This window comes from Elaeis guineensis, chromosome 1 (assembly GCF_000442705.2).
Source record: "Elaeis guineensis isolate ETL-2024a chromosome 1, EG11, whole genome shotgun sequence".
Taxonomy (NCBI): Eukaryota; Viridiplantae; Streptophyta; class Magnoliopsida; order Arecales; family Arecaceae; genus Elaeis; species Elaeis guineensis.
In genome coordinates, this window is record NC_025993.2 from 146711562 (window position 1) to 146724865 (window position 13304).

At 37.5% G+C, this 13304-nt stretch overlaps 1 protein-coding gene across 2 annotated transcripts; it reads right to left on the minus strand.

Annotated features, from left to right (window-relative positions):
• Positions 1–95: 95 nt before the first annotated feature.
• Positions 96–11276, minus strand: LOC105038912 (uncharacterized). Of its 2 annotated transcripts, none has more exons than XM_010914832.4 (10): positions 11015–11276; positions 7603–7662; positions 7385–7500; positions 6466–7305; positions 6084–6381; positions 3802–4011; positions 3513–3686; positions 2172–2372; positions 1981–2094; positions 96–830 (listed from the first exon to the last, which is right to left on the minus strand). In XM_010914832.4, the coding sequence occupies exons 4-10, from the start codon at positions 7266–7268 to the stop codon at positions 501–503; spliced, it is 2130 nt and encodes a 709-aa protein (XP_010913134.1). In that variant the 5' UTR covers positions 7269–7305; positions 7385–7500; positions 7603–7662; positions 11015–11276; the 3' UTR covers positions 96–500. The 2 variants fall into 2 exon arrangements, with proteins under 2 accessions (XP_010913134.1, XP_010913133.1); XM_010914831.4 differs by having other exon boundaries at positions 7385–7508.
• Between the last annotated feature and the right edge of the window lie 2028 nt (positions 11277–13304).

Here is a 13304-nt window from a genome sequence, read left to right on the forward strand (position 1 = left end):
AAACGAGTATACAAGCATGATAAATCATTTAAAGTATTTATGAAAGGACGTAGAATTCAGTGCATTCAAGAATTGGTCTGCTTCGATTTCAGCACTGTCACCGGCACAGGTAATGGAATTTATTTCCCACAATAAAAAACATTAAAATAGTTTTTTGTTCATCAATCTGCAGAATTCAGTTCTTCTAGTCCTGAAGTATAATGGGCTATACAAAGATACAAACGTGTTCGTCAATCTGTCTTGTCTAAAGGAACAAGCTGAAATGTGATACAACGCAATGCTGGGAACAATTTTCTGAATAAAAATCAACAATGTATCATCCTTTCTTTCAGTTTGCCACCTAACAGATGGAGAGAGCAATATCATCCCTTTTTCGGTAATACGATAGCCCTTTTTAAATACTGTGTTGGCCTTCGTATATTGCCTTCTGTGTCTAAATTCTCCGCGGTTGTTGGTAATACCCTCTTTTCACTAAAGTGGAGATTCATAAAAAGGCCCATTCACACAGACCACACTTCTCTGAGAAGTTTGTACCTTGCATTGGCTTGTTTACTTTCTTTCTGGGTTCCATCTCTAAGAATTGGGGACACTGGAGGAGTTCTATCGATAATGGATGTGAGGGGGGAGTCTAAATCATCTAGGTCCTCATCACTGGTGTATCCCTTCCTCCGGACCATTGATGCCTTCCGGTCCAACTCGGCTCTCCCACTTACATCACCCACCTTCTCTGCTACATCAGCTGGTGAAGGGGGTGAATAGACAACAGGAGCAGCAGTGCATGGGAAGCTGCTGATCAGGTCCTTCTCTGATAGCCGATGTTCCAGAAGGCTCTGCAAAAGACCGATGGCGATCATGAAGCATTTAAACTAAAGATTTCCTTCCACTTACTCGAAAATTTAGCAGTGCCTTGAGGATGACATGGAGAGCAGAATATAAAAGGCTGACCCCCCGACAATGTAACAAATTTGCTGCCATCATGGTGATGAGAGTGGTATTTTTACGAATATGCTTGCCTAAATATTGTTCAGTGGAGATAAAGAAGCTGTGATATGACACAGGATTCGTTAATGAATGACTTTGATGTGAAATTACCTCCTCTTATACAAGTCTTTTGTAAAAAAGCACATGCAGAAAATGAGGTGAACTAAAACTAAGAAAGAAGGGGTTGGATCGTGCTAGTAACTAAAATGCACACTCTGGAGTGGATACATATGACAAAGGCTTTGGAAAGAATTCCCAAGGGATTCAAGGGTTGAATTTGGAAATGAAAGATTTGACTCAGTAACAGAAAGGAAATGCATGAATGCTCCATCAAGCATATTGTGGTTTGAGTAAGCCCCAAGAAAGAATGGATAAATTTCTCCAATTCCTTCAAGCAGTCTGCAGACAAGCAAATATGGTGTGTGGCCATCAAAAAGAATCAAAAGTTATCACTAACTCTAGGCAAACCAAAGTAATGGTCAGAACAAAACAGGAAATAAAAAATTTGTTGTGGAAAGTGGGTGAAATAGGTTAAATGCTTCTGGCATATATTATCATCATATTTACAGCTATGGTCATTGCAAATGACATGAGATGGTTCAGAAGGATGAAGATAAACATGCTCATAGCAAGATCAGATTAAAGGAATCAACTGATGTAGTTTTTCCTTTTCTTTTTACACAGGTATTGCAGAAGAAGTTATCACCATGCAAGGTTTCAGATATATAAGTTAACCATATAGAGCGGACCAGAAACTGGAGAAGTTTATTACAACTTTTTTTTCTCAGCAAGTAGGTGTCCTGAGAGAACTGAGTTCTAACATGCATTTCCATGGATGGCCCACTTCTTAGTGAGTGTACTTAACGATAGCAAAAGTAGAATTGATGTTAGGCAATGAGATAGAAAGTAAAAAGTAAAAACAATCAGATCGTAATTGCATCACTTTGATAAGAGAAAGTCATTAGCTGGAAGAGGAAATTTGGCGCGCAGAAACCATACCTCAGAATTCAGTTCCTCCAGAACAATACCTGGGACAGGATCTGGACAGAATTCATCAGGAGTGAAGTTGCAGAGTATCCGTGTAATTAAGGGTAGACCAATTGAAGGACAGACCTTTCATAAACAACAAAAATCAGAAAATGCTACTGGAAAGGTGAAACATCGAAATTCATTTGCATTAAAAAGCTAACCTCTTTTCTGACGACCCTTTGAAGAAGCATGTCCTTAGGAAGCATTAAAAGGTCACTCAACTCGTTAAGTAGATGAAAAGATTTTGATCCAGGAGTCCCTTCACTTCTGTCATCATCCTCATCTGCAACCTGACCATCTTTAATGGAATCATCAGCATCCATACCAAAAAGATCTGTCAACCATCTGGACCAATTTCCAATCTGCAGAGTAGCATTTCATCTAGTTATACATCTTCATACTGCCCATTTCATGACAACAGGAAAAGGATATACATCAAATTTACTCTCAGTCCTGAGATTCATATGAAGACATTTGCAGACATTCAGAAAATTTATGTGCGACATTCAGAGAAGGATCAATAAAGATAAAGTGGTGTCTAAATAAGCTGATTCAACATGGAAAATAAAACATAAACATGTCAAAGAATAATATGGGTGCTTAAAGAAACATGGTTAGAATCCATATATGATATTTCATGGGAATAATGTTGGTAGATATTTTGACTAAAATGAGTGCTAATTGAACAGAAAGAAGCATGTTGGCTATGGCAGTTTGTTTTGGAAACCAGTCAACTGAGGGAGTCCAAAACAAGTTTTGTCTAGGATGCAAGACTTCAGGTGAAATATCACCAAGCCATGGTAGCTATTCAAGTCAAGGAATATCATGAAATAGCTTACATAGACATCTTGCTTCATGATCATGGACTTCATAAAATTGAACTCAGATGGATCAAGAGTGCATGAAGAACCAGAAACTGGAAAACCATTGTAGGCAGTAGCACAGTGCAACCCAGTCAAAGTTAAGGCCCTGAGTAATTATTATCCACATAAAGAGGATTGAACATTGCAAAAGTTAAAGAGCACAAGAAACCCTGGGTAGAGTAATCAGCAGTTATCATGAACTGGATTAATTCCTATGAGGATTTTTCTTTTACCAAGTTAGAGATGATTCTGTGGAAATTTGGGTTAGTGTCCCCTATATATGCCAAAAAGCAAGCAGCTCAGCCAAGTCACTCGCTCAGCAAAATTTCTACAGATCTATTTGAGGCATATTTCTAGCAGTACCAGTGGACACATAGGGAGATCACACTTAAGGCCCATTACAAGAATGTGAAATTAGCTTCCACCTTACATCAAGGAAAAAAAGGAAAAAAGTTCTCACCAATGCTGGGATGTTGAACAAGGAAAATGCATCATGAAAACTTTCCTCCTTAGTTTCATATCTAATATTCCATTTCTAAGCAATGGCATCAAACAAACATGTTCCTACTTGAAATAGCAAGGAGCAGAGCAATTATTCCCCATGAATGCATAATAGAAGGTATCCATTAAGATGCATACAGAATTTTTGAGTTGTGCACCAGATCCAAAACTCAAATCCCCAGCTGGAATTGGTAGAACTTTTGGATCAACAATTGGGTCTGATACAGGATCCGTTGGTATTTCATAGGCTGATTCACGCAGAATGGCATTAAACATGGCAACATCTAATCTGGATACACATTGTTCCATCACCTAATCAGAATGAAAGAAGCCACAATTAACCTTACAAATCAATCAAGCATATAAAATATCAAACATGACTGATAAAGTGAAGAGGATACAGTTGCTGCATCTGGTCAATTCCTACCATTCTCGCCAATACAGGTAAACAGCCACATTCATGTCCCCCAGCACGAACCGGGCAGAGTCTGGTAAAAGCATCATGAAAGGCACTTTTCCACAGGTTAACTGAAAAACTGCCTTGCTGTTGATCACCAAGAGCAGGCCCCAACAATCTTCCATATCCTTTAGTTGCATACATCTCTTCAACTGGAGATTGCATGTGTGGAGTCAATGTCTGGAAACATGGTAACAAAAGAATTTGGTAAGGCACGGTTGAGAACAAGTCTCAGACCTCAATCCAAATGGACAGGAAATTTCAAATGATGTTCCCCAAAAAAAAAAAAAAAATTCCTCATGAGCAACAATATCAATATTACTTTGATAATTCTCTAAATCAAAGTTTGAAGTCACATGACAAAAACATCAGGTTGTTCATTTATAACACAATTAAATAGACAATCACAAGATGACTGCGATGTCATCGAAAATTAGGTAAGCTTCACTTCAATGCAAAACATGCAAACTACAAATGCTACTCATACATAGCGCAAGCTACATTGACATAGCCCATTAATGTACAAGCATGCATGTGATGTGTGCTCAATTTTGATTAATATACGAAAACAGCAAGACGACCACCAATCTCTGTATCTTATATTACAACTGGGCATTGATCTTTCTTTCCCTTCACATTCCAGTTCTCCAAAGACGAGAAGTTCATGCACCTAGAGTTTTAAAGGCAAGATGAAAAGCAGAAGCAACAATGAATGTCTTCAACAGAAGCCAACATTACCACATTACGTTGAAAATCCTCCGTAAAATTTTGCAACGAGCTTGAAAACTAGACATGCATATCATCCTCACATTTCCTAAAGAGTAAATAACTGGTTAGGTAGATTCTTCTTCTTATCAGTTAAATCAAGGTAAATAAACAAATATATGAGGCCAGCCAAGAGAAACTTGAAGCTTTGAATATTATATAGTACAACACAATAGCTGAAGCAACTTTAGGAGGCCTGCTTGAAGCAAATTGTTTATATTGCCCCAAGGGAGAGGTCCCCACATCCCATCTCTTTTTAAAATTTTGATCTTCCTGCCCGATAGCCTCCACTAACACCAAAGCCAATCCTCCATAAACCACACTTCAGCTATCCAAGAATCCTTCCACACCCTTGATATTCTACTCATACATGGTTTCAATGAACTCAAACCTTAATGATATCGCCTCCTTCCTCATTTATTTAATATGATTTCCATCTACTCTTCAAACAAGCAAAATATCACATTAACTAACATCAAGAAGTTTATTTTCAACCAAAACTCAAAATTTTCTTCTAAAACCCCAGTTTATGACATATGGCTTAAAGTTCCAATCCACTTGATGATTAAGTTACTAAAGAAACAACTTTACATCAAAATCGAGGTTTCCATATATCTCTAACATCCTAAAATTTGATGTCCCATAAAAAACCCACCAAACTGCAGTAAGTCCATACACCTTATAATCAGAACACTAGGCTGCCTATTAAGATTTAAGATGCTAGTTACATGTCACAGGTAAAAAAACCATGCCTACATACATAAATGTAAACAGGATAATGTCCATAGTGATCTCAAGACTCCACCAGATGCAAACCCAGTACCCTTACTCTTTGACATACCTAAGACGCATTTCATGATTTTGGAAGGCTTACCATAGACATGTTTATAGGCACCAACCACTCTGTTGGATATGTTTTCCAGTCAGTGGTAAATGAGTTCCTCTGCTGTTACATCTCATAACAATAAGATGCAATCACCGCATCTTTGTTATTTATTTGCAGCCAGGCAATTACTACCTTCAAAATGGAAAATAAGACTGTTGGATTATTTCTCTGGATGGGATTGTATGAGAAAATTGCTCCAGTTAACAAAGACCTTGAGAATGAAAATTTTCCTCATATACGTCTAACCAGTCATTTGGTATTAATTGAGTTCACTTTTTCTCGTCTCTGTGTACAATTTAAATGTAGTTTGAGAGCCACTTGCATCATATAATTTGAATGTAAGTTCTACTTGTAATAAGAGTTAGAAATTTCAGGTAATTACTTTTTATTTTTTCCTCCAGATTTTTTTCTACTCTACCTCTATTCATGATTAGTAATCTTGAACTCTCTCTCAACATGATAAAAGAGTGAATTCTCCCTCTGAGGAATTAGAATTAGGTAAAAAAAAAAAAAACATCTGACCATAATATTCTAATGCAACAAATGCTCCAAGGAATATGATAACGCCACAAAAAGAACAAGATATAATATGCAATTTTACCTGCCACCATACTGATTCGACAATTCGGGAGAAGATCCAAGATTCGATCCTTTCCAGTGCAGCTGTAAATGTACTAGTCTCTTGCCAGTCATCAATTTGCTGCATAAAGCCAAAACTTTTTGCTTGTTTGTTTCCAGCATTGATCTTCCATTGTAGTAGGGTTGATCTCCCTTCAGCTTTCTTTGCACCACCATTTGACTCAAAAGCCCTCATGGTTGGATTTAAGTGCGACACAATTCCAAATGTTTGAGATATTATCTCTCTCAGTACAACTGTGTTTGATAGCCAGAAAGTCAACCTTAAATAAAAGCAAATGACTGTTAGCCTAGAAATACAAAAAAATGTATTAATATCTTAGCTTTAAAAGTAATAGCTTATTTACCTTGGAACATCATTACCGCATGATTTGGCAATCAAAACAAGGCCTGACACTGTGTTTTTCGCAACAGTGGCCCTCTTGTCCTGAGACCAATGCTTGCAAGCATGAATAAATAGCCTTGAAAGACGACGGGCAGGTGTGTGGACCTTATGAGCTGAACTTCCATGCTCTGGTACCATGGAATAGAGAGAAATCTCAAGAGCAGCTACTTCTCTAAGCTCCTCCTCGAGTTTCTCAATTCTCTGTTCCATCTCCTCAATTTTTTGATATGTACTAGCTCTGTCATCATCTAGATTATTCTCTTCCATATCAACTGTTTCTTCATCTGTTCCAACACTCTGATCACCATTTGGAGCCTCATCCAAGACATCTATCTCTTTAATCTCTTCAATGGTCTTATCATCAGTTTCTTCATATAACTCAGACAAAGGTCTGGAAGGGACCTTCACAATCTCTGGTTTCTTATTATTGACGTTTTTAGTTGTTGAAGCAGCTCCATTTGGTTTTTGAGCTTTCCTTGGACTATTATTTGATGTTTTAAATTGCAGTTTGTTGGAATCTGGACGATTGGTACTGCCTCTTGATGCACAGGGACGATTTTCTGCTAAATCCTTTTTCATGAGCTTTTTGGGAACCCTGGAAACTCTTTTGACTTTGTTATCTTCATTACTCTGAGCCTCCCCTTGGGATGAAATAGAATCTCTTGCAGGATCATAATCTGATCCTCCTTCCTTGCCCTGTTTGACATCTTTTTCCATGTCGCTCAAATGGTCATCTCTTTCATGTCCATTTTCTTTGCTACCCATTTCACAAGATCTTGAATTAACTAGTACCTCTTCAGACCTGTGCATGCCAATGGCATGATCTCTAACCATATCTTTTTAAAGTTAAAAGACACAGAAACTGCATGCAAAATACTTACTGTAGTGCTTGGGATATGACCCTGCATCCAAGGCTTTGAGCATAAAATTTCAATGCATAGCTTGAAATTGTTATCTTATCATCCACCGAATGTCAGGAGACTTCTTCAGCTTTACACTGTCAAACTTGCAAGAAATCAAAGGAACATTAAATTGCTTAATAAAGGTATTTCATGCTTGTGTACTATGAGTTGCTTCTCATACACCTTCAAGACGATACCTCTGCAGCTGAAATGAACCTTGGGTAATCCTTGAGCATTCCCAGTGCAGCCCAAAAAAACTGTAAATGCAAAGTGAACCAAAACATTTTCAGCCATTTTTTTCTGGGTAAGGTTTCAGCAGGTATTTGTAAAAGAGAGCAATAACATAACTTGCCTCAGGCAACTGATCAAATAAGGGCAGTTAGCTATGGAATTCAAATTTCATGAGACACAAAAGCAAAAGATAAAATGGGAAAGCTATTAATATCCGAATAATCTGTAACCATGAAATTATATGATATGATTCATTAAATAGAAAGAATGAAACAATACAAGCACTGAAAGTTCATACAAGATGAACTTGCAAAATATAATAGTGAATAACATCTGGACAAGGGAACATAAGCCTTTAGGCCCAAAGTAACTATGTGAAGGATTTCAAACTTCAACTCACCTAGATGTTCATATTTATTCAATCGCTACAATTAACATCACATCTGCAATATGAACAAGCTGCTCAGATACCTCACATTGCCATATAAAATTAAGAATGAGTTCCCAAAAACCAAAGATGAAAACCCATAAACATGTAAACTAAGCAGACTCCCTCCCCCTCTCTGTGTGTCTTGGTTTGCCTTTTTTTTTGGGGGGAGGAAGGTTTTTGTTTGTTTGGGGTAGTATGTTCAAAAATAGATTTGGTTCTTTGTTGGGTTATAAAACATGATTTGAATTAATTTGAATAACATATAAGATTGGATATAACGCACCAAAGGAAAAGCAGATAAACAAAAATGAATGCTCCAAGATGATGTCCTTGAAAGAACTGCAGGATTTTATATTTCACCGACACTTTCCCATGGATGTGAAACTATAAGAAACTTCACAAACGCAGAATGGTCCATAAACTCTACCCTAAAAAATGACAACTGGGTTGGTTCACCTAAAATTACTGGAAAATTACAGCTGAGATAAAAATAACGTATATATCAACATAGAATCATCAAGAGGACCAAACAATTGAGTTAATAATAATTAATCGCAAAAATCAGTTGAAATGATTTGTCAGATTGTTAGTGAGCATAAAATGCTATGCAAATTTCACTCTTTGATTTCCTCAAAAATCTAGTGAATGGGAGGTCATAACACAATGAGAACAGAAAATATTTTTTTTAAAATTTAAAGCAACTGTATTTATGCCATTTTGGCATTTTATATATATCAGGAAAGACTTCAGAATAAAGCTTAAAGTGATGAACTAAATTCTACCAGATTGTTGATAAATATAGACAACATACACAAATGAAAATCTGCTGTACTAGAACAAACTTCTGTACGCGGGAGGGGACCAGGCAATGTTTCAACTCAATATTACATGTTCCATGTTGGACATGAAAAAAAAGAAAAAAAAACAAACCATGGAGAACTATGACCAGAATCAAGTATTTCTATCTGTACTGCAAATGAAGGAACACATATAGCTCCCACCTTCCCACTGGTCGTCTTTCTTTTATAATACATATTAAGTTTGAGCAAACAATCCTCTAGTGAACCTTTTTAACTTTTCTCAACCATGTACGAAAAAACCATAGCTACCCACTAGAATAGGCAGAATTTTATCGAACACTGTATGCAATTTTATGGTAATTTTTTAACTAATGTAGCACTCTATGGACTAAAAAGTGGATCGAGAGATTCTAGCCTGATGAGACCACATCTTAATTCATTTCCATTCTTTGAAGCTAGTATTCAAAGTATCATCCTAGAGTAGCGAATATAACCTGGCTTCTTGCAATATCTAAACAGCAAAGCATAAGGTCAGGTTATCAGAACTCGAATAATGAAATGGATAAACTCTGAAACATAATGTGCAAGCTCTAAGGATTTCTTTATACATAAATTATATCTATAATATATAGAATATCATGAAAATAAGCTGGACTATGTTAATGTATAGATTTTTGGTAAGAATCTAACATTATATTTGGAGGGAAATTCCATGAAGCAGATGGAAATAGTATCAACAGTGTTATACAGCAATTTTAATGACCTTAGATTGGCTGCAAAACAAATTTCCCGACAACAGGAAACAAATTTCATCCTCATTTATAGGATGAGCTATATCATTCCAACATTCACCTTCGACAAATACGAGAAAACTGAATTCTTATAGGTACACAAATACCCATTTTAGCAATTAGCAGTATGAAACCTTATAACCACAACGATCCATGCAGAAGCCTTGGGAAAATGCAAAATCTAAGGAATTTTAGCAACCATGCCGATTGAAGAATTTATCCAGTCCAATGCTCGAACAAGATTGAAATAAAGAACAGTAACTAGTTACATTCACTTAGTCACTCCACTGAAACATTTTGAAAAGAACTATTTGGGATAAAGGCTCACTTAAGTTGAGTTACCCAATAAACAGAAGTCATAAAGTAACCCAAGATAACTATGCAGACTAAAAGAGATCTATAGCAGTTCGGGAATACTTGCAACGAGTCAAATTTTTAGCCAGCTCTGATCTCCTACAAATCTATAATTCGTGGGCCCAAAAAGGTAATCGCGGCAAATACGTAATGCTATATCTTGTTTCATCCTCATAGCATCAACAAAATCAAGAAACAAAGTTTTACTTATCCGAGTCCCACTTTAGTAACTCAAAAGAGCTAGCAGTAATGACTTGGACTTGCTATAGATAACAAAAAGAAACTCCCCAGTCCCCAGGGCCTTGGCTTCCAATCTGAAGCAAAATCTATGTCACATACAGAAGTATAAAGCACAACCGTACTTCAAACAAATACATCGGTCGTCATAACGAGGTGAAGAAAAGAAAAAGAGTAAAAAAGCCTCATGATCAGTTCTGTGAAGTTGCATTGGAACCAAAAAAATCAAAGCCCAAACTGCCAAAAGAAACAGAAATTAAGGTGAGATCCAGAAGATGAAAGCATCGGATCCGCATTAATGAATAAACATTCAGACCCTCGAACTCAAGAAACTATTGGATTTTTCCAAATGCGAGCCAAAAATCCGGATGCAGGTCCACAGAGTAACGGAATCTACTCAAATACCAATAGTAAAAAAAAAGAACCGAACCAAGATTCATCAAATCTAGCAAGAAATAGCTCAAATCCAATTCGAACGAAAAACCTTTCAAGCCTCCTCATTAGGACACTTGATATCCGCAAAAACATTGCCATCCCGAAACGAAAATATTCAAAAAATGCTCCTCGGAAGCGCCATGACAAGCTTTCCGGATCTTCCAATAGGAAGATCTTCAAGAGCTTAAACAGATTTATAAAAAAAAAAAAAAAAAAGAAACAAAAGTAGGATTTTTCCAAGAAGCAAGAAAAGGAGGGGTGGGAGACAAAAGATAGACGACAAAAAGCTTGAAAAAAGAAAGCAAGATATACGTCGCGCAGAGATACGCACCGGACAGAGCTTTTTCCTCTCCTCGCTTTCTCCCCTCAGCTTCTTCCACCGCCTCGAACGAAAGCCTCCGCCCCCGCCGTTTAAATCACCCAATGCCGCAAACGGAACCGCCCACGGACTTCACACACTTTTTTTATACCAGATTCGATCGCAGGATTGAGATCCGAACTCCCCAGCTCTCTCCCTCTCTCTCTCTCTCGTTTTGCGTCCTTCGAAGCTTACAGCGTTGCAGCCGTGAGAACACACAGACATCATATGAGAATGCGAGTGCGGGAGTTGTTTTTAAAGAGAAGCAGGTCCATGTAACCCCGCCCCCGCACCCCGCACCCCCAAAAAAAAAAAAAAGAGAAACAGGTCCGGCCACCACAAGGTAAGAGCCAGGAAGTTAAAAATAAAAATAAAAAAACTCATATTATTAAATATTTCTTGAATTACCTATCATTCTCTCATGTGGAATGTGGCACAAGATAATCGAGTTCATAAAGCAGTAGGCAACTAGCTATCTGTCATCGTGATTCTAGTCTCACATATTATCGGAGAATGTTTTGTTCTTACCAGCGGTGACCGCAGTCTGGCCATTGGCAGAGCCGTGGTTGCGACCGCCGGTTTCAGGTAACCGGGGGGGTTGTCGGTGGACAGAAAGCGACCGGTAACCGCCGGTAACATGGAACACGGGCTGGGCCTTAAGACAAAGTGCCCTCCGATATTTGATAAAATCACGTGAATGCCACCATCACGTTGCTTTCGGAGTCTTATTGGTCGTGGTCTGGAACATGGGTCCACGACAGCTCCGCGTCCGTTACGCTGGGGTCCTAAAGGAAGCCACGTGTAACTTCTTCTTTGATGGGCGATGTAGATCCATCGATCGCAGCCATTCGCTTGTGGGAGGGCATTATATCGTACGGTGGGCAAGTTTTCAACAGTTCCAGACTATCCAGGGGAAAAAAAAGGTGCCAACCACTTTATAATTTGATATAAAAGTCCGTACCTGATGAAACAGTAATCAGGGTACCATTATACTATCTTGGCTTTTAAAATGAATTTTGGAAGAATGTTTTCGGTGATGTCCGGAGCTGCAGCGTTGTAATACTGTTCAGTGGAAAAATTATTGGTTAAATTAAACCCAGCATATTATTTTTATATCAATCCAACCAAATTTTGATAGGTTCATAAAAAAAAATAAATCATCAATCACTTTCCCTCATCTCAACTTATATTGCAGACGAAGAAAAATAAAATTCTAGAAATATTCTCTCAATTTTTACTTAATTTCATTTGTACTTTTTGTACTTTAAAAAATATTAAATTGATATTTTTAGTTATCAATATATTATAATATAATTTAATTATCTATTTTTATTAATAAAATTTTATAAAATAATAAAAATATTTTTATCTCTATCTTCTCATTCGCTCATCCTCTCTAATTGATCCTCTCTTCCTCTATCACCGTCGGCATCTTTTTTTCTCTCTCTCCTCCTCTTTCTTCTCCTCTTCTTCCTCACTTCTTTCTCCTCCTTTATGGTAGCTCTCTCTACTTTCACCCATTCCTCCATCTTCTTTCCTTTCTCTTTATCCATTTTTTCTTCTTATCCTCCTCTTCCTTCAAGTTATCAATAAATCATCCGCCTCCATAGCGGCCCCTTTCACCTCCATCCTTTCTTGCTTTCCTCTTTTTCCTCTCAATCATCTCCTCCTTCTTGTCCTCCTTAAATCTATTTCTTGTCGGCGGTCTCTCTACCCTTCTCCCCTTCCTCATCCATTTTTCTCCTCACCCTCTTTCTCCTCCTCATCCTCTTTCTCTTCCAAACCAATCCATCCCTCAACCTCCTTTCCTTTCCCTAATCCATCTCTTCTCCTCATCCAAACCGTCCATAAGCCATCTCTCTCCATGGTGGCTCCTTTCATCTTCATTTTTTCTCATCGATAACCCATAATTTTTCCTCTCCTTCCTCCCACCCTCTTCTCCTTCTTGTCCTCCTTCTCCTCCAACCCATTTCTTGCAGGCGGCCCTTCTCTCCTCCTCTTTTTTTTTTATCCACTTCTCCTTCTCATCCTCTTTCTCTTCTAAATCTATTCATAAGTAAGGGGTATTTTTATCCATTGAGAAGGACAACTAACACCGTTTGTTGATAAAATGAATGGCTTGATCATATTAGAACATATAAATAACTAGAAGCATCAATTTGATATTTTTTAAAGTACACGTGTGTAAATAAAATTGGACTAAGATTAAGGAGATATTCTTATAATTTTTCAAAAAAAAAAATCAAATATTTGAACTAGTGGA

Bases quoted from the DNA above. Each gene is read 5' to 3' on its own strand.
- LOC105038912 (XM_010914832.4), bottom strand. From the start codon at position 7,268: ATGGGTAGCAAAGAAAATGGACATGAAAGAGATGACCATTTGAGCGAC. The intron at 4,012-6,083 runs GTAAAATTGCAT...CCATGTTTCCAG, and splicing joins TCGAATCAGTATGGTGGCAG to ACATTGACTCCACACATGCA. The intron at 3,687-3,801 runs GTAGGAATTGAC...CATTCTGATTAG, and splicing joins TACCTGTATTGGCGAGAATG to GTGATGGAACAATGTGTATC.